Consider the following 21,687-nt stretch of genomic DNA (forward strand, 5'->3'; position numbering starts at 1 on the left):
CCATACCGTTTTCAAGGCTGTAATCTTTATGCAAGTGAACTGCCACATCTTTCTCCCTTGGAGTGGCTGGTGGGTTCGAGCCACTGACCTTTTGGTTAGCAAGTGAGTGCTTTAATCATTGCACCACCAGGGTTCCAACTGAGCCAAATGTTTTGAATCTCAAAAGCCAAGAATTTCTACTTTATTTTCTTCTCTCTTTCCCCTCTCAAAGCAATGAACCAGGAGAAAGGTATGGATACAAGGACATGTGCGTGAGGGTGGGGTGGGAAATGGAGGTAGGTTTCAAAATATTTGCCTTTCATATTAGTTTTTGTTCTACCAAGATGAGATAAGTGGCATTCTGGTGTGGATCTGTGGTTTTAAATTCAATAAGCTAAGGAGGTGGTTTCTCTTCCATATACACTTTACTTAAATCTCTGCTTTCACAGTGAAGAACCAATTCAGAAAATTTATAAGGCTAGATTGAATTAAAACAGATTTTATTGATTTATAATTAGGCTGTGACCAGTGGATATCCATTGAAACTTAGTAATTAAATATGTTAGTCTGAAAATGCATATTTAAGAACATTAATTGATTGACTCTCTGTGTGCCAGGCTCTGTTTGTAGGCATATTTTGTGCCTTAAAAAAAGTATAGTTGAGGAGAAAAACGCAGAATCTGATATTGACATCATAATTATCAGAGTTATGCCAATAACGCCATGAAAATGCCACGTGAATACAGAGGGGAAAAAGTCAAAGAGAGATACGAATAAACATATTTGGACTGATGGATCTTATATTACTTCTATATCATATGCCAGAGGGCCTTCAATGGAAAAGCCTAGGTAGAAGGACACTCTTTCTATGTTCCCACCACTTCTGAGTGGACCTGAATAAACTGATATCACTGGTATTCTTATTTTTTCCTCTGTTCCATATTCTATAGAGATTAGCTTGCCCACAGCCTGACCGGTTAGACGACGCAGGAGATCTTTGACTTCATTTTTTTTCCACACATCGCCACTCTGCCATAGGGAATTTGTATTTTGTTCTTTACTGAAGTACTGTTCTATCTCAGCCTTGTGAACAATACTGTGAAGACCCTTGCTCTTCCCCAGATAGAAAAGTGTGCTGGCCTGCTTGGACCGGCACATGTGCCTGTACTGTCGCCCGAAGGATCTATTTAAAGATGAAACATATTTTTCCATTAGTTTGGAATCCTGATCTAACTCTTGATTTTCTGGCCAGAACAGGAGGCAGGCCAAGAAATAAGGGTCTGGATATTGATGAGTTGGCTCTACTAATTCCAAGACTTCTCGGAGCTGTTTTTTCAGTATGTTAAATGGTCGAATATACTTGGAGCTGGGTTTTAGACAACTGAGAATAATGTTTGCCAAGATGAAATTTTGTTTCTCCTTTATCAGCTTTTTATTTAAGTTTTGCTGAAATAGGAGGGCATACTGGTTCACTATCCTTTCCACTGTGTTTGCAGCATCTTTGTGGTTTGGGTTAAGATATTCCAGGAGTCCAGAAAACCTATCCGCTCTCAAAGCTTCTAGACTTTTCCTGTAATTCTCCTCTTGAAGTAACTCTTTGCTTTGTAACGGATCCAAACCCAAGTGGCAGAAAATTTCTGTGTATTTCCTGTAATAACGGCTGACTTTCTTGCTTAATATGCTTTCCACAATTTCTTTATGGGTATTCCTTGTTTTCAGAAGAACCATATAATCAACAAAGAAATCAAAGCACTTTTTCAAATCTAATCGTAAATTTTGTAGGTAGGATGTGAAATTCTTAAGAGTCAAATGATACTCATTTTCTGGATCAGCCAGAATGTCCCCTATTCCTGATAAAAATTGCACCAGAGGTTTTTGAGCCAATTCATTTTCTTTGTGGAAAAGGGGAGTGAGCTGAAGAATCTCAATACTGTAAAGACCGACTTCTATTTCACCCAGGAAACCAGCTGTGTTATACATGTCATATTTCCTTTGGTACTTCTGTAGTGGCCAGACCTCCGGTTCATAGTCTTTACTATCATTTTGCCATTGAGACTCTTTGAAAGCACCTGAGGCCTTTTCAGCTGTTTCTAGGAAATGTGTTAGATCTTTAACAGTTACTTCCCTACAGGTTTTATTTTCATCCAACCACCATTTTATTTTACTTTTGTAGACCTGACCAACTGTATCTGAGATATAGGAATTTTTAGGTGCTATCTTTTTGGCTTGATTTGCCCAATGCAGAGCAGTGTTAAAGTCCTTCTCTTTAATGTAGAAGTATCTTGCTAAGGCTTGGCAAATAAATGCATTTTGTGGGAATTGAATACTCCCTGCAGTCAAGACGTTTTCAATTTTACTGTTTGGTAAAGCTTCGATTAATGGAGAAAACAAAGTGTCTGTTTCATCACCATACTCCCTGCGCTGCCTTGTAAGCAGAAGTGTTTGGACATCATGGAGAAATTTCTCTCTTCCTATTCCGGAAACATAGAATAATTTCTCACGTAATAAATTCAGTGCAATTTGACTTTTATCCAAGTGGTAGCTTTTCTCCAGTTCTTTTAGACAGGCAATGGCAATCAGCGGATGAATGATGCGCACACCTGTGTATCTCCCATATTCTGCAACTTCTGTTTTTATTAGAAGTGTAGAATAGGTTCCCATCTTGTCTTCCAGGGTTTCAGGTTCCCAGGGTGTCCTAGCAGATGTTATTCCCAAAAAAAATTCACACTGTGACACTGAAATTGTAGAATTGATAACATAAGAGTTGAGTAGAGCCAGGAAAGAAATGAGTTGTGCTTCTTTACTGTCAACATTTTGTCCTTTCAGGATGTTCCTGACTACATTTTCTATATACATGTCATCAAAATTGCTTTTCATGATCATGAAGGAATAAAAATTTTCACAGTTCTTGTGCTGCTTTTCGATTTCTTCCAGTTTGGCCTCAAAAGCTCTTTGTTCCTTGGGAGAAAGTTGGTATTTTAGTGCCACACTGTCTGCCGATTTTGCACTTCTGTCAGGATTCTGGGACCTCATGCAATTTAAGATAATAACCAGTGTTTTTTCATATCGCAAACCCTTCTTTGCTAAACTGGAATTGATGGCATCCTGTAGAATGCAGATGTTTTCCAGTTCTTCAAAGTCATCCACAAGGAGAAGTACGGGAATGTATTCCTGGTGGCTGGTTGCCTTATAGGTGATCAGATTGGTCACTTGGTCTCCAATTTCTGTAAAATCAGTTGCTTTATTTTTTAACACAGCACATCTGAAGTTTTTCTTTAGGTTCCAGAGGACATGCATAGCCAATGTAGTCCCCCCGCAGCCTGGATGATGATAAAGATTGATGATTTTTGCAAATACTGGTTTAGGAGACTCTGCCCAGCACTGTATCAAATCTTTAAGGTGTTCATAACTGTCCCTTTTAACAAAGGCTGAAGAATAATTTTCAGAAGAAAAATAGAAATTCCACCAGGATACTCTGCCACCTCGATAAAAGTGTTCTTCTTTTGATTTCCTAAATTCTAGGAATTTAGATTTATCTTTCTCTATGTCTGTGTCTTTACACTCATTTTCACAGAGGATTTCCAGTGCAGTGAAGAGATCCTCTTCCTTCTTCTCTAGGATAACAGAAGAAGATCCACGGGAGGGCAGAAATCTTCTTGATGACTGAATCACTGATTTTAGTTTAAGAATAGTACTATTTATCTGTTCTAAATTTAAAGTGGAAATACTGTGGTTTGTTAATTCATCTGCTATTGTCAATCTTGTTCGTAGTAGATCTTTCCACCGCTGATAAATCTGTGATTTTACACAGATACACAATATATTTTCCATCCCTTTGAGAGCTTGGTAGAAAGCACAGAAAGTTTCAATGAGTGGATCTCCTGGGCTTTCCACTGAAGAGAATAATAGGAAAACTACCAAAAATTTTCCTTTTGTCATTATGTTTTCATCTGTGAGAAACAAAATCAGTTTTCTGACTTCAGAAGCTCTTTCTCTCTGCCATAAGTGTGGGTCTAGAGGTTTATATGTCTCATTGTTCAGGTCTGATCTGCCATTGCAGAAGATCCAGCTGGGCTGCTCGTAAAGATTCAGGGTAAATATCATCTCTCTAATGGTGGCTGCCTTTTTTTCATACTGATCTGGAAAGTGAAGGTTTGCTACTCGACTTTCTTTGTAAGCTTTGACTACCCCCTTGCTCACAGATTCAGGATCAAACTCCAACACAGCAAACCATTTAATTTCTTTTAGAAAATCTAAGTGCTTTGTTTGGTTTGGATGGGATTTGTTTGTTACAAGAATGTACCAGTCATAGTATGAATCATCCAGTGAGTCGCGGCTTCCTATGAGAAGTTTAGCCAGTTTTAGTCCTTCACTCTCCTTCTTATTTGCCTTCACTCCATATTCTTCTTCTGCCTCTTTTCTAGATGCTACCACTGACTCAAAATTTAGTGTAAATGCTTTGAAATCTGCATCCCGTTGCCTGACATTGGCGAGGATATCCTTGGAGCTAGCCCCATATCTCACAAATAGTGAATAGTCTTTGTCTTGTCTCCATGATCCATCTTTACAAATTTGCATGTTAATGTAGAAATACTTGTCTTTACATACAGAATGTCTTGGAATAACATCTACTTCAATGACAAATTTGTCAGATGGTGTATTGTTCTGCTGTAGGACTTCCACAAACCTTGGCTGCCGAATACACTTCTCGGCTTCCTTGATATCACTGTCTTCAAAATACTGTTTGATCATTAGATTGAAGTGGTTAATGAAGTCATCCTTACTAGCGACTTTCACACCAACAATTTCTCCATGGGGTTTGTCCTTGACTCCAAAATGGATGGTACCATTTGTACGTGAGTTCATACAAGCTGATGCAAATCGGAAGACTTCATTGCTAAATTTCATATGAATGTCCTTTTCTGTGGCCGTGTCTGTATTTGTGAGGGCTTTGAACTCATGTATGGGGTCAATGAGGTTGAGTGGTCCTGTTTCAGGTTGTAGAATATAATGCTCTGTATAACGTTGGCTGTCATGAAACTGATCAAAAGGATATGGCATGCAAGTCAACTGTTCAGTTTTTACCTTATTCTTTTTTTTGTCTTTAGTGGCCGCTACTTCGTTTGTTGCATTTTCTTTCATAAGAATTGATTCTCGTTCTTTGATGTCTCCAATCTCTGTGAGATCATGATCAATACTGGATGATATTGATTTTTCCTTTTTTGCCTTTTTCTGTTCTTTTTTAGAAGTTTTTGTATGATCTAATTGTTCAAAATCTTGATTGTGACTTTCAGGGGAGCTATTATTCAATTTGTTATACCCACGTTTTATCAAAAGTGCTGGACCCCGTGGCAGCCCCATATCTGTAAGGTCCTTCTCAGTTAATTCCTGCAGGACTAATCCTGTCACTTCTTCATTGAGCAGAATTTGCCCATATTTCTCGTCAATCTTAAGATCTTCAGTAACCCATTTTTTCACATGTTCTTTGGTCCAGTCTTGGGTCATTTCAGGTAGAGTTACTTGTTCACTCATGTTAGAGCTATAACGTTCTTCCTTGGGGAAAAGTAATAAAAGAAGGACATTATTATTATATTTTGTTATTGAAATTACATAGTCAATTATATAGTCTCATATATATGTATATATATATTTACAATTATATAATCTCATACATACGTATTATATATATACAGTAAAACCTGTGTAAGGCAGAAACCTGTCAGAGAAGGAAAACTCAAATTTTTCCACTAAATAGACAGCCACAGAAAAGTGGTAACTGCGCCCTATCAAAGGTGGAAAACTTGTGAGACCTGGAAAAACAAGGCAGTCTTTTCGAGTTCAGGCTCTCAAAGGTTTCACTGTATAAGATCTCTTTATATATGATAATCTCTTTTGTACAAAACAAAACAAAACCCATTGCCAACTTATAGCACCCCTATAGGACAGAGCAGAACTGCACCATAGGGTTTCCTAGGCTGTAATTTTTACGGAGGCAGACTGCCACGTCATCCTCCCGTGGAGAGGCTGTTGAGTTCAAACTGATGACCTTTCGGTTAGCAGCTGTGCACTTAATCACTGTGCCACCAGGGCTCCTTTTCATATATATATATATACATATATATATACATATATATATATACACACACATACATACATACATATATAAAATCTCTCATATACTTCAAAATATATATGTATAATATAGGAAACCCTGGTAGCGTAGTGGTTAAAAGCTACGGCTGCTAGCCAAGGGGTTGGCAGTTTGAATCCACCAGATGCCCCTCGGAAACCCTATGGGGCAGTTCTACTCTGTCCTATAGGGTCACTACAAGTCAGAATTGACTCAATGGCAATATATATATTCTCTTAATATATACAGAAAAACCTACCAAAGCTGGAATCTAAGGTGGAAACCTGTCAGAGAAGGAAAACTAAAATGTTTTTCACCAATAGAGAGGATAAAACCAAAACCCATTGCCATCAAGTCAATTCTGACTCATAGCGACCCTATAGGACATTATTGATCTGAGACTGATAAAGGTCCCATAATTATGGGCTTCGCTGAATTGCAAAAGCTGAATGTTTTGAACACCCTAGAGCCGGGGTTGAACAGTAGAATCATTTGGGGCTCCATGTCCCAAGCCTCTGATTTAATTGGTTGTGGGGGGGGGAGAGTGGAATTCAAGCATTAGTACTTTTAAAAATCCGTCTGGGTGATTCTATGGTGTAGGAAGGTCAATAGTAGTAGTTCTCACAGTGTGGCCCCCAGACCAGCAGCATCAGCATCACTTGGGAGCTTGCTAGAAACGTACATTCTCAGGCTCTATGCCACACCTAGTGAATCAGAATAAAAAAAAGATAAATCAATAAAGCAGTGTAAGAAGAAAACAAGAAAGTGGAAGTATTATAAAGATAAATAGGATAAAAACATAAAGGATCCAATAAAGCAAGAAATATTTTTCAAAAAAAAGAGAAAAATATAAACATTTTTAAAAAAGATAGCGAAAAAATACAAACATTTTAAAAGATTCATAATTTTTAAAAACAAAAATTTAAGGAAACTGGTTTTTAAACAATATATATAACCAGGCACAAAGTCTAGTCAACCTGCAAACATGACCCATCTCTGTTTGAGGTTTCTTGCAAAAGCTCACCCAGAAGGTGTGGAGGATAAGCTAATCTGAAACCTCAGCTTGCAGCCCTGTGCCTGGCAGCAGAAGCAGCCCATGCCAGCCATCTATTCACAACAAAAGGATGTACACTGTCATGCACACGCAACCAGTGGGCATAGCAGCTTCCATCTGCCTTGATAAAACTTTTCCTGTTTGCCTTAGTGTCTTGAATCTTCTTAGTCTCTTCTAATTCCAGTCTGTGGGACACAGCTAGCCCCGAGCTAATTATCAGGACTGTAAACGACTGGCAAAAGGAACCTTATAAACATATTTCAGATGATCAATTTTGTTCATTTACTGTGTAGATGGAAGTGGTCTTAGAAATCTATAATAATTAATGCATATGTTGTAACCAGATATAAGCATTATTTTGCCTTAAATTGTGCCAGTCCTTCATCCAACAAATGTTTATTGAGCATCTATTATGTACCAAGCACCAGGTTCAAGAAAAACAGTGGTAACCAAAACAGAACATGAAGTGCTTTCATGGTACTTCTAGATCAGTGGGAGAGATAAAAATAAAACTAACCATATACACATATACACTCAAAAAACACTGTAATGACAAATTGTGATAAGTGCTTTGTGGTTAAGGGTAGTGTACACGACAAAGGAAGAGGAGTAGGATGGGCGGGACTAGAAGGAGAATGGGAACTTTGAGGAGGTGAGGTTAAAGGGGGACTACTGGAAGAAGGTGGAGGGAGAAAGTGTGGGGGACAAAGTTAAGGGAATAAGAAAGGGTCTAGCTGGTAGACCTTCCAAAGGCCTATATAGTGGTCTGAGAAATACAGGTGTGATGGCTCTCTAGCAACGAGCAGCCAATTAATGGGACTCCATTAATAAACATATATATATTTTAAATTTTTATTGTGCTTTAAGTGAAAGTCTACAAATCAAGTCAGTCTCTCATACCAAAATGTACATACACCTTGCTATATACTCCTAGTACCTCTCCCCCTAATGAGACAGCACACTCCTTCCTTCCACTCCCTATTTTTGTGTACATTCGGCCAGCTTCTGACCCCCTCTGCCCTCTCATCTCCCCTCCAGACGGGAGCTGCCTACAGAATCTCATGTGTCTACTTGATGCAAGAAGCTCATTCTTCAACAGTATCATTTTCTAACCCATAGTCCAGTCCAATCCTTGTCTGAAGAGTTGGCTTGTAAATGGTTCCTGTCTTGGGCTAGCAGAAGGTCTAAGGACCATGATTCCCAGTGCCTTTCTAATCTCAGTCACACCATTAAGTCTGGTCTTTTTAGGAGAAATTGAGGTCTGCATCCCACTGCTCTCCTGCTCCCTCAGGGGATCTCTGTTTTATTCCCTGTCAGGGCAGTCATTGGTTATAGCCGGCTGCCATCTAGTTCTAATGGTCTCAGGCTGATGTAGTCTCTGGTTTGTGTGCCCCTTTCTGTCTCTTGGGCTCATAATTACCTTGTGTCTTTGGTGTTCTTCATTCTCCTTTGCTTTAGGTGGGTTGAGACTAATTGATGCATCTTAGATGGCCGCTTGCTAGTGTTTAAGACCCCAGACGCCACTCTCCAAAGTGGGATGCAGAATGTTTTCTTAATAGATTTTATTATGCCAATTGACTTAGATGTCCCCTGAAACCATGGTCCCCAAACCCCCGCCCCTACTATGCTGGCCTTTGAAGCATTCAGTTTATTCGGGAAACTGCTTTTTGTTTAGTCCAGTTGTGCTGACCTCTCCTGTATTGTGTGTCGTCTTTCCCTCCACCTAAAATAGCTCTTATCTACTAGCTAATTGGAAACCCTAGTAGCGTAGGGGTTAAGTGTTACAGCTGCTAACCAAAAGGTCGGCAGTTCGAATCTGCTCCTTGGAAACTCTACGGGGCAGTTCTACTCTGTCCTATAGGGTCACTATGAGTCGGAATCTACTTGAAGGCAGTGGGTTTGGTTTTTTCGTTTGGTTTACTATCTAATTAGCGAAAGCCCCTCTCCCTCCCTCCCTCCCCACTCTTGTAACCATCAAAGAATATTTTCTTCTCTGTTTAAATTATTTTTCGAGTTCTTATAATAGTGGTCTCATATTTGTCCTTTTGCAACTGACTAATTTCACTCAGCATAATGCCTTCCAGATTCCTCCATGTTATGAAATGTTTCACGGATTCATCATTGTTCTTTATCGATGCGTAGTATTCCATTGTGAGAAGATACCATAATTTATCCATTCATCCATTGATGGGCACCTTGGTTGCTTCCATCTTCTTGCTACTGTGAACAGTACTGCAGTGAACGTGGGTATGCATATATCTGTTCGTGTAAAGGTTCTTATTTCTCTGGGATATATTCCAAGGAGTGGGATTGCTGGATCCTATGATAGTTCTATTTCTAGTTTTTTAAGGAAGAGCCAAATCAATTTCCAAAGTGGTTGTGCCATTTTACATTCCCACCAGCAGCGTATAAGTGCTCCAGTCTCTCCACAACCTCTACAGCATTTATTATTTTGTGTTTTTTTGGATTAATGCCAGTCTGTTGGAGTGAGATAGAATTTCATTGTAGTTTTGATTTGCATTTCTCTAATGGCTAATGATCACGAGCATTTCCTCATGTAACTGTTAGCCTCTTGAATGTCTTCTTTAGTGAAGTGCCTGTTCATATCCTTTGCCCATTTTTTAATTGGGTTATTTGTCTTTTCATAGTTGAGTTTTTGCAGTATCATGTAGATTTTAGAGATCAGACACTGATTAGAAATGTCATAGCTAAAAACTTTTTCCCAGTCTATAGATAATCTTTTCACTCTTTTGGTGAAGTCTTTGGATAAGCACAGGTGTTTGATTTTTTAGGAGCTTCCAGTTATCTAGTTTCTCTTCTGCATTGTTATTAATGTTTTGTATACTGTTTACGCCAGGTATTAGGGCTCCTAGCTTTGTCCCTATTTTTTCTTCCATGATCTTTACTGTTTTAGATTTTATATTTAGGTCTTTGACCCATTTTGAGTTAGTTTTTGTGAATAAACATATTTTTAATGAAAAGGAATTTTTTAAAAGTCATTTTAGAGGTGACAGTGAATTAAAAAAATGACTTCCGTGTTATTTTAAACCTCATTCTTAAAATATTTCATACTTTGCTAAAATTTGCAGAATACTTAATTTTTATGTTAAAATACGTAAAAATACATTTTGATCCCCTTCTGTGGGCAACTGAAGGAAAGAGGGTACTCATACGCTCAGACACTATTCCCGTCATAATTAGTGGTGAATCGGTAGACACGTAAGATCATCCCTCCAATACATTGATCTTGACCTCCTCTAATAATCTTCACTTTCACCTTTTTCTACACTCCCATGGTCACACCCTTGACCTCGTCATTACCAATAACCACAAGTCCTCCATCATCTTGGCTTCAAACATTTCACTCTCACCACCACCCACTGTCCCTCAGGCTCACTGTCTTTAGTACTGAACTGTAATGCTTCTTTAACACCAAAACCTTCAAACCATCCATCCTACTAATTTCTCACTTTTCCCCTACCCCTCTCATGTTCCCTGGTGACACAGTGGTGAAGTGCTCGGTTACTAACTGAAAGGTCAGCAGTTCCAAACCACCAACTGCTCCTGGGGAGAAAGATGTGGCAGTTTGCCTCCATAAATATTTACAGCCTTGGAAACCCTACAGGGCAGCTCTACTCTGTCCTATGGGCTTTCTGTGAGGCAAAACTGACCCAGTAACAGTGGGTTTGATTTTGGTCCTCATGTTCTCACTTACCCCCTCAATTGGCTTACCTTTATTTATTTTTGTAATTTGTTTTCATCACTTGCCTTTTCCCCTTGTACCACTTTATACTTTAATGTACTTCATTCTTTTGGGGCTTACAAAACCCTTTCATGGACATTGTTGTTGTTAGGTGCCATCAAATTGATTTCGACTCATATTGACCCTATGTACAATAGAATGAAATACTGCCCAGTCTTGCACCATCTTCACCATCATTGCTATGCTTCAGTCCATTGTTGCAGCCACTGTGTCAATGCATCTCATTGACAGCCTTCCTCTTTTTCGCTGACTCTCTACCAAGCATGATGACCTTCTCCAGGGACTAATCCCTTCCTGATAACATGTCCAAAGTATGTGAGGTGAAGTCTCGCTATCCTTGCTTCTAAGGAGCAGTCTGGCTGTATTTCTTTCAAGACAGATTTGTTCATTCTTTTGGCAGTCCATTGTATATTCCATATTCTTCACCAACACCATAATTCAAAGACGTCAATTCTTCTTTGGTCTTCCTTATTCATTGTCCAGCTTTCACACTCATGTGAGGTGATTGAAAACACCATGGCTTGGGTCAGATGCACCTTAGTCTTCAAGGTGACAACTTTGCTTTTCAACACATTAAAGAGGTCTTTTGCAGCAGAGTTTCCCAATGCAATGTGTCTTTTGATTTCCTGACTGTTGCTTCTGTGGGCGTTGATTGTGGATTCAAGTAAAATGAAATCCTTGACAACTTCAATCTTTTTATCATGATGTTGCTTATTGGTCCAGTTGTAAGGATTTTTGTTTTCTTTATGTTGAGGTGTAATCCATACTGAAGGCTGTGGTCTTTCATCTTCATCAGTAAGTGCTTCAAGTCCTGTTCACTTTCAGCAAGCAAGATTGTGTCATCTGCATATCGAAGATTGTTAATGAATCTTCCTTCAACCCTGATGCTGTGTTCTTCTTCATGTAGGCCAGCTTCTTGGATTATTTGTTTAGCATACAGACTGAATAAGTATGGTGAAAGGATATAACCCTGATGTACACCTTTCCTGACTTTAAACCACAGAGTATCCCCTTGTTCTGTCCGAACAACTGTCTATGTATAGGTTCCTCAAGAGCACAACTAAGTGTTCCAGGATTCCCATTCTTCACAATGTTATCCATAATTTGTTACAATCCACATAGTCAAATACCTTTGCACAGTCAACAAAACACAGGTAAACATCTTTCTGGTGTTCTCTGCTTTCAGCCAGTATATATCTGACATCAGCAATGATATTCCCTCGTCTCACGTCCTCTTCTGAATCTGGCTTGAATTTCTGGCAGTTTCCTGTCGAAGTACTGCTACAACTGCTTTTGAATGATCTTCAGCAAAATGTACATTATGTAATTGAATTCACATCCTTTAAGGATGACTTTTTTAATATTAGAAAATTTTACTTTAGCAAGAGTTACATAGTATAAATGAAGGGAGGAGAAGTCATGATGAGGAAAATTGTCATGATTAAATTATATTTACTTTCAGCCAGCCTCTGATTTCCATTCATCTACCACTACCAGTTGCCACGGAGTTGACTCCAACTCATGATGACCCCATGTGTGTCAGAGTAGGATTGTGCTCTGTAGGGTTTTCAATGGCTAATTTTTCAGAAGTAGATCACCAGGCCTTCCTTCTGAGGTGCCTTTGGGTAGACTTGGACCTCCAACCTTTTAGTTAGCAGCCAAGAGCATTGACCATTTACATCACTCAGGGACTCTCTTCCCCTAGTATAGGGGACCTGAACCAGAGCCAGTGGTTGTCATTGTTTGTGTTTGTTCTGCTTCTTCAAAAGAAATGGATTTGAAACTATACAAAGAAAACTACAAGACACTACTGCAGGAAACCAAAAGAGACCTCCATAAGTGGAAAAACATACCTTACTAATGGATAGGAAGACTCAACATTGTAAAAATATCTGTTCTGCCCAAAGCGATCTATATATTCAATGCAATCCCAATCCAAATACCAGTGACATTTTTAAATGAGATGGAGAAACAAATCACCAACTTCATATGGAAGGGAAAGAGGCTCCAGATAAGTAAAGCATTACTAAAAAGAAGAACAAAGTGGGAGGCCTCACACTACCTGACTTTAGAACATATTATACTCCCACGGTAGTCAAAACAGTCGGGCATTGGTACAACAACAGATACATAAACCAATGGAACAGAATTGAGAATCCAGACATAAATGCATCCACATATGAGCAACTGATATTTGACAAAGTGCCAAAGTCTGTTAAATGGGGAAAAGACAGTCTCTTTAACAAATGGTGCTGGCATAACTGGATATCCATGTGCAAAAAAACCAAACAAGACCCATACCTTACACCATGCAGAAAAACCAACTCAAAATGGATCAAAGACCGAAATATAAAATCTAAAATGATAAAGGTCATGGAAGAAAAAACAGGAACAACGCTAGGAGCCCTGATACATGGCATAAACAACATACAAAACATTACTAGAACTGCAAAAACAGCAAAAGAGAAATTAGATAACTGAGAGCTCCTAAAAGTCAAACACCTGTGCTTATCCAAAGACCTCACCAAAAGAGTAAAAAGATTACCTACAGACTGGGAAAAAGTTTTTAGCTATGACATCTCCGATCAGCAGCTGATCTCTAAAATCTATATGATACTGCAAAAACTTAACAACAAAAAGACAAATAACCCAATTAAAAAATGGGCAAAGGATATGAACAGGCACTTCACTAAAGAAGACATTCAGGTAGCCAACAGATGCATGAGGAAATGCTCACGTTCATTAGCCATTACGGAAATGGAAATGAAAACTACAATGAGATTCCATATCACTATAACAAGACTGGCATTAATCCAAAAAACACAGAATAATAAATGTTGGAGAAGTTGTGGAGAGACCGGAATACTTATACACTGCTGGTGGGAATGTAAAATGGTACAACCACTTTGGAAATCAATTTGGCACTTACTTAAAAAGCTAGAAATAGAACTACCATACGATCCAGCAATCCCACTCCTCGGAATATATACTAGAGAAGTAAGAGCCTTTACACAAGCAGATATGTGCAAACCCATGCTCATTGAAGCACTGTTTACAATAGCAAAAAGATGGAAGCAACCAAGGTGTCCATCAATGGATGAATGGATAAATAAATTATGGTATAGTCACACAATGGAATACTATGCATTGATAAAGAACAATGATGAATCTGTGAAACATTTCATAACGTGGAGGAACCTAGAAGGCATTATGCTGAGTGAAATTAGTTGCAAAAGACAAATATTGTATGAGACCACTATAATAAGAATTCAAGAAATACTTTAAACAGAGAAGAAAATATTCTTTGATGGTTATGAGAGGGGGAGGGAGAGAGGGAAAAAGGGAGGGAGAGAGGGAGGGAGAAAGGGAGGGAGAGGGACATTCACTAATTAGTAAACAAGAACTAATTTAGGTGAAAGGATGGACAGCACACAATATAGGAGAGATAAGCACAAATGGACTATACCAAAAGCAAAGAAGTTTCCTGAATAAACCAAACACTTCAAAGGCGAGAGTAGCAGAGGCGGGGGTTTGGGGACCATGGTTTCAGGGAACATCTAGGTCAACTGGCATAATAAAAACTATTAAGAAAACATTCTGCATCCTATTTTGGAGAGTGACGTCTGGGGTTTTAAACTCTAGCAACCGGCCATCTAAGATGCAACAATTGATCTTAACCCACCTGGAGCAAAGGAAAATGAAGAACACCAAAGACGCAAGGTAAGTATGAGCCCAAGAATCAAAATGGGCCACATAAATCAAAGACTACATCAGCCTGAGACCAGAGGAACTAGATGGTGCCCAGCTACAACCGATGACTGCCATGACAGGGAATGCAACAGAGCATCCCTGAAGGAGCAGTTGAGCAGTGGGATGCAGACCCCAAATTCTTGTAAAAAGACCAGACTTAATAGTCTGACTGAGAACAGAGGGACCCCAGAGGTCATGGACCCCAGAGGTCATGGTCCCCAGACCTTCTGTTAGCCCAAGATAGGAACCATTTCTGAGGCCAAATCTTCAGACAGGGATTGGAGTGGGCTGCAAGACAGAAAATGATACTGGTAAGGAGTCGGCTTCTTGGATCAAAGTAGACACATGAGACTATCTGGGCAGCTCCTGTCTGGAGGGGAGATGAGAAGCCCAAGGGGGACAGAAGCTGGCTGAATGGGTATAGAAACACGGGGTGGAGAGAAGGAATGTGCTGTTTCATTAGGGGGAGAGCAACTAGGAGTATATAGCAAGGTTTTTTTTTTTTTTTTTTTAATAGAAGGTTTTGTATGAGAGACTGACTTGATTTGTAAACTTTCACTTAAAGCACAATAAAAATTAAAAAAAAAAAAAAGAAACAGACTTGAAACCTCTATATATACAATGGGCAAATGTGTAGCTGCTCTGGTTGGAGGTGGGAAGAGGCCTCTACCTTATCCCTTTTATTCTGTTCTGGGAAAATTCTGAACTCTAGAGATCTCCTTATTAGTACTTAATTTCAAGATACACCATCCTCTAAGGACTTCTATTTTCTCTCTTTGGGTGCTGAGTAACAAGGTTCAAAAGATCAGAGCCCAGGGCAAACACTGGTGCTCACCCCAGTCTCAGGAGGCTTGGGCCTCCAGCAGCAGCCCAGGTGTCCATGCCGGGAGGCAAGGATACTGGGAATGCTGCTGGAGCCCAGCAAGCCTATGCCTTCTCTGATGCTCCAAGGAACTGAAAACACAGACAAGCGAATTCGTTTCATTTCCTGAAGTACACTTTACGAATCTTCTCCCGGAAAGCTAGTTGAGAAGGAAAGTCTTAAATAAAACAATGATTAAGCTTTGGTGGATGTTATCTTTAATTAAATGTTAAACTTTGATATCAATTAAGTTCCTTAAGACAGAATTTTGCAGAGCTGCACATAGCTACAATTTTCTACACAGTTTGGTATGCTTGAATTCCTGACCTTCTGATCTACATTTTACCTAGGCCTTCTATCCTCATTCCCTGAGTCTTCCACCTCTAGAAACACCCTGCCCTCTCCCCATGCTTTCTGGAAGGTTTCTTTTTCAAAGAATCCCGCAGTCCACCCAAGTTGCATCTAGTGATATGTATATGAAAGCAGTGATATTTCTGATACGTTTTAGAATTGGTTCATAAAAAGTAGCTAGGTGAGAGGGTTAGAAACTGGCAAAACGGTCACGAAAGGAGAGACTGGAAGAAGGGAGCTAGCTGACTCATTAGGGGGAGAGTAAATGGGAGTATGTAGTAAGGTGTATATAAGTTCATATGTGAGAGACTGACTTGATATGTAAACTTTCACTTAAACACAATAAAAATTATTTTTAAAAAAGTAGCTATGTACATTTCAAAGTATATTCATTTTCAAAGTTCCCATTTTAATTTTTAAAATTAGTTTTTAATGATAGCTTTTAAAGAAACTTAATGAAAGCAATGTCTTTAACGATTAGGCACTTACCAGTGCTTCTCTGAAAACCCCCGCTTTTTCTATCAGAAGTCGGAAATTGGCCATCGTGAGGCTCTTTGATTTCAAACACTTAGGTTAGTTGCTTCTTCTTGAGAATTTGTGAGTCACGTCTCCAAAAGCAGCAGTGAGGAAGCAGAGATGTAGGCAAAACTGTCCTGATCCTTTTTTTAGTTTTGCCTGAGGGTATATTTGTTGAGACTGTATTATGTATATCCAAAGAATGGCATCACAGCAAATTAAAACAATATTGATTGAACTGTTGCTCAGAAACTGTTCATCAGACAGATTTCTCCCCTCACTTCCTGCTATGAAAGTTTTCAAACATAGAAAATTTGAACTCTACTGTTCACTTATCAACTATCTTGTTACCCAATTTTTCATTTACAACAATAGTAAAAAAAAAAAAAAAAAACTACTATCCAACTATTTGGCACATTAGTGATGTACCTCTGGCAGTAATGAACAGAGGTGCGAGGTGAGAGTAATCTGGCTGTGGTGGTTAAAGCTATGTGTCAGCTTGGCTGGGTATGATTCTCAGTGGTTTGGGATTTATGTAATGATGCGATTTGGCAGTTATGTAATGATGTAGTCATTCTCCATTTTGTGACCTGATGTGGTCATCCTCCATTTTTGCATAACTCTGATTTTCACATAACGTCGTGGTCTTTCAAACCTAACCGTGTTGGTAAGTGAAGAGTGGGTAACACTGCAAGGAATAGCCTCATCTTTTACCTACGCAGTGTCTCATTCTATATATATATATATATATACACATACACATACTTTCCATAAAATTAAATGTTCGAAAATACATTGCAGGCATACTTTCTCTTTCCTTTCCCTTCTCCCACATTCCACATCCAATGTTGAGCAAATCCTGTAGATTGTGCTTTCAAAACATCTCCAGCATCTGACCACCTGTCACCTCCTTTGCCATTCATTACGCCTGATACAGCCCCCTATCTTCTCTCTCCTATATTACAGCAATAGCCCCCTTACTGGTTTTCCCATTACTGTCATTCACCTCTTCAGGGAAAGCTCAAAATTGCAACCAGACTGACTTTGTTAAAGTATACTTGTTAGTTGCCCTGAGTCTGACTTTACGTATAACAGAAGGAAACGCTGCCCAGTCCTGTGCCATCTTCATGAAATGTATCAATTGATAATGCAAATAACATCATGTTAGTACTCTGTTCAAACCCTCCAGTGTCTTCCTGTCTGACTCAGAATGAAAACCAAGCTCATTTTTGTGAACTACAAGGCCAAACATGCTCTGGCACCCTGTTACCCTCTGACAGTACTGTATCTTACTTTTATTTCTCTCCCCAAATCAGGTTCTGCCCTCTTCCCCCTGACCTGCTCCTGCTTCCAGCCACTGCACTTGCTGTGTCCTCTCCCTGGAATGTTCTTCCCTTGCATGCCTGCTGGCTCTCTCCTTCACTGCCTTCAGGTCTCTTATCAAATGTCAGTATTGCAGGGAAACTCTGCTTTGGCCAGCCAGCCTACTGAAAAGTCATCCCATCTCTCAATATTTCCTATCCCTCTTCAGTCTGATTTTTATCTGCTTAGGACTTACCATAATCCAACATTCCATATATTTTATCTATTTATCTTGTTTATTTTCTGTCTTACCCACTAGAAAGTCAGGTCCATGAAGGCATAGATTTTTGTACTTTTTGTTCAATATCTTACAGTGCCTAGCACATAGTAGGTTCTCAACAAAGATGTGTTGAATGAAACATATGAAAGTACACTTACTTTCTTTGGAATAGTTAGAAAATGTATTTTGGGGAGTCTTAAAAGCTTGTGAGCAGCAGTCTAAGATACTCCACTGGTCCCACCCCACCTGGAGCCAGGGAGAACGAAGAAAACAGAAAACAAAAGGGAAAGATTAGTCCAAAGAACTCATGGACCACAACTACCACAGTTTCCACCAGTCTAAGTCCAGCACAACTAGATGGTGTCTGGCTACCACCACTGACTGCTCTGACAGGGATCACAATGGAGGGTCCCAGACAGAGCTGGAGACAAATGTAGAACAAAATTCTAACTCACAAAAAAAGACCAGACTTACTGGTCTGACAGAAACAGGAGAAACCCTGAGTGTATGGCCCTGGCACAACCTTTTAACTCAGTACTGAAGTCACTCCTGAGGATCACCCTTCACCCAAAGATTAGACAGGCACATAAAACAAAATGAGACTAAATGGGCACACCAACCCAGGGGCAAGGACGAGAAGGCACAAGAGGACAGGAAAGCTGATAATGGGAAACCGAAGGTTGAGAAGGTGAGAGTGTTGACAAGCGGTGGGGTTGGCAACCAATGTCACAAAATAATATGTGTATTAATTGTTTAATGAGCAACTAATTTGCTCTGTAAACCTTCATCTAAAGCCCAGTAAAGAAAAAACAATAAAAATTTTCGAAAACTGTTGAGTTAGCAATGCATATGGACAATTTTACAAGGCTTGAATCCCCAAACAGAAATCTGGGGAGATTGCTTTACTGTGCTACCCATTAGATTAAAACTAATTCCAGCTTCTATCAACTGGTCACAAAGATGATAAAGAAATTTTATCAAAATAAAAGGAAAATTTATAAATATATTTTCTTCTGTAGTCCTTCTATGTACCCCAGTTTCAAACCCCCCCCTTGCCCATTTTCTGCTGAGTCACTCACAGTCCCCAGATGAGACCATTTTGTCCTGCAGGGTTTTCCCCCGAGGGAGGTCTCCTTCCACTCCAGCCCTCAATATCAGAGCCTCAGCACCTGTTGTTTTCACTGCTCCCTCAGCCCTGAGTTGCTGATCTCCTTCCTGGTGAGGGCTCATGACTTTGCACAGACATATCCTGTTCAGGGCTTTTCTTAGTCAGACTCCTCTTTCAGTCCTTTAACCTACCCACCCTCTCTCTGGACACCGTAAAGATTGAGAAGACAGACTCCAGATTTTCTCTCTTGTCAGCCAGTGATTACAGCAATTCCAACTGGGCCCAACATTCTAGAAATGAAGCAGGGCATCAAGAATATCTCTCTGCAGTCCATCCCCTCTTTCTACACTTCATTGGCCCCTACGAGCCAGCGACCCACTGTGGGTCTTCATCCAGAGTAGGGGATGCTGCAAAGAAACTTGTCTTTGGGCTGCCTAACAGGTGACAGTGTTCTCTCACTTCCTCTGGTTCAGATTCTGCCAATAGATACTAGAAATACTCTCCTCAGATGCGGTTAAAAAACAAAAACCAAACCAAACCCACTGCCGTCAAGTCGATTCCGACTCATAGCGACCCTATAGGACAGAGTAGAACCACCCGGTAGAGTTTCCAAGGAGCGCCTGGAGGATTGGAACTGCACAAATTTTGGTTAGCAGCCATACTAACCACTTAACCACTACGCCACCAGGGTTTCCCAGATACGGTCACTGGCATTTATTCCCTAAATCTGAAGTCTTCTATTAAATACATTAATCAATACCTTGTCTCAGAATGGAAACCCTGCTAACCAAAAGGTCGGCAGTTCCAATCCGCCAGGCGCTCCTTGGAAACTCCATCGGGCAGTTCTACTCTGTCCTATAGGGTCGCTACAAGTCAGAATCGACTCGTGGCAGTGGGTTTGGTTGGTTGGGTTTGTCTCAGTATAATTACTAAACTCTTCAGTAATACTTTTGGACCTATTATAATGTCAAAAGTTTCTCAACACTCCCTCCCAGTGATAGCAGTTGTGATCAGATAATGATTCGAGCCTATTCAGTAATGCTTTCAAAATAGTTTGTCACTTTTATGAGCATCTGCATATCGGAGCTAAGTAAAGACCTAAATTACCATGACTGGTGGACAAATTTTGAGATGCCTTGACATTTTTTTTTTTTGACATAACTCTTTGGCTTCCCAGGGCCTCTCAGCTGCCTGTTTTGAAACAATTCTGAACACAAACCTTGTTCTAATTAATAATGTTAACTATTGGCAAAGTTGCCACACAATGTCATTCTTAAGGGACACTCAGGTTTTCGTTCTTTGCGTGTTAAGCAAGAAAACCAAAGCAGCAGAGCTGCCCCTACCTCAGGAAGGTCCTCAGCAGCACCCCAGGTCTCCATGACCTAAGGAGTTGCTCTGCTCTGCAGGAGTCTTACAGCTAATAAGGGGGAAAGACATTTCAGTTCCAGGCTGGAACTCAGCAGGGCTACACCCCTCTCTAAAGATGGGAAACTGAAACTACACAGAAGCAAGGTTAGTTTCGTTTTCCTGAGGAACGCTGAATTCTGTAGTTTTAAACCAGACTGCTGTATGGTTGCAAAGAAAAGACTTAAAGACAAGAACAGTTAACTTCCGGAGGGCATCTCTGATTCAGTGTAAAGCTTTTGATACCATCTTAAGTCACGGAAGACAGAACTTTGCAGATTTGCACATGATGACCCAGCTTCCTTTATAATCTTTTATGCTTAAATTCCTGAACTTCTTTGCATAGTTTCTCTACCGTCTTTCCCACCCTCAGACATATTTTCACCGCCCTTATCACGTCCACCGGTGTATTTCTTCTTAGAAGAGCACTTACCAAGTCACTGTCAGTTAAATATATGGATAGGTATTTAATACACTGATATATGTTTATATAAAAAGGGCAGCTGGAGTTTTTGAAGATAACTGTTTCCCCCAGGCATGAAAAATAAAGATTTAGTAATTCAGTAACTTACCAGGATTTCTCTGAAAACTTCCTCTTTTTATATCAGAAACTTGAAACAGGCCATCTAAACCTTTGCTTCTTATTCCTCTTCTGATGGCTACCAGCCAGATGATTGTAAAGACCCCTTTTAAAAAACGAAGCCAACAGATTGTGAAGTCTCTGGTCCCTGACTTTTCGATGGTCTGGCTCTTGCTGAGGGTGTGTAAGACAGCCCTGTGGGAGAAGGAGGAAGTGGAAGCGCAGGGTGTTTACTTTTGCTTGAGAACGTATTTGCTTGGATGTGAGAGGTTGCAAAATGTTAAAAATTAACATCGCAGAAAGTAATGCATAAATTTGAACCACGGCTTTAGAACTTGTTCACCAAACAGATTTTTAAGTCGTAAGAGTTAAGAAATCAGGAAAAACGAAGAAACACCTACAGAAAAAAAGAGAGTAGGAATACTGAGAACATTCAAGTCAGTATGATCTAAGTGCCCCTAAATTTTTCTGCTTTCTGAGGCCACAGTTTATTTCATGATTGTTTGAAAATTAAAACATTATTTTTTTTATTATGAGTATTGTGGTTTTGTGGTTACGCGAGAATGGCGAAAGACCGGACAGTGTTTCATACTGTGGTTCCCTCATAG

At 39.7% G+C, this 21,687-nt stretch overlaps 1 protein-coding gene across 12 annotated transcripts; it reads right to left on the reverse strand.

Moving 5' to 3' along the window:
• Nucleotides 1–462: 462 nt before the first annotated feature.
• On the reverse strand, nucleotides 463–21,285 carry SAMD9L (sterile alpha motif domain containing 9 like). Of its 12 annotated transcripts, none has more exons than XM_023544419.2 (4): nucleotides 21,072–21,285; nucleotides 16,379–16,564; nucleotides 6,735–6,813; nucleotides 463–5,528 (listed from the first exon to the last, which is right to left on the reverse strand). In XM_023544419.2, exon 4 carries the CDS (start codon nucleotides 5,509–5,511, stop codon nucleotides 778–780), a length of 4,734 nt encoding a protein of 1,577 aa, XP_023400187.2. In that variant the 5' UTR covers nucleotides 5,512–5,528; nucleotides 6,735–6,813; nucleotides 16,379–16,564; nucleotides 21,072–21,285; the 3' UTR covers nucleotides 463–777. The 12 variants fall into 12 exon arrangements, with proteins under 12 accessions (XP_023400187.2, XP_010585566.2, XP_023400186.2 ...); XM_010587264.3 differs by having other exon boundaries at nucleotides 463–5,532; XM_023544418.2 differs by having other exon boundaries at nucleotides 6,675–6,813.
• Nucleotides 21,286–21,687: the final 402 nt, after the last annotated feature.

The sequence above is a fragment of the Loxodonta africana genome, chromosome 8 (genome assembly GCF_030014295.1).
Source record: "Loxodonta africana isolate mLoxAfr1 chromosome 8, mLoxAfr1.hap2, whole genome shotgun sequence".
Taxonomy (NCBI): Eukaryota; Metazoa; Chordata; class Mammalia; order Proboscidea; family Elephantidae; genus Loxodonta; species Loxodonta africana.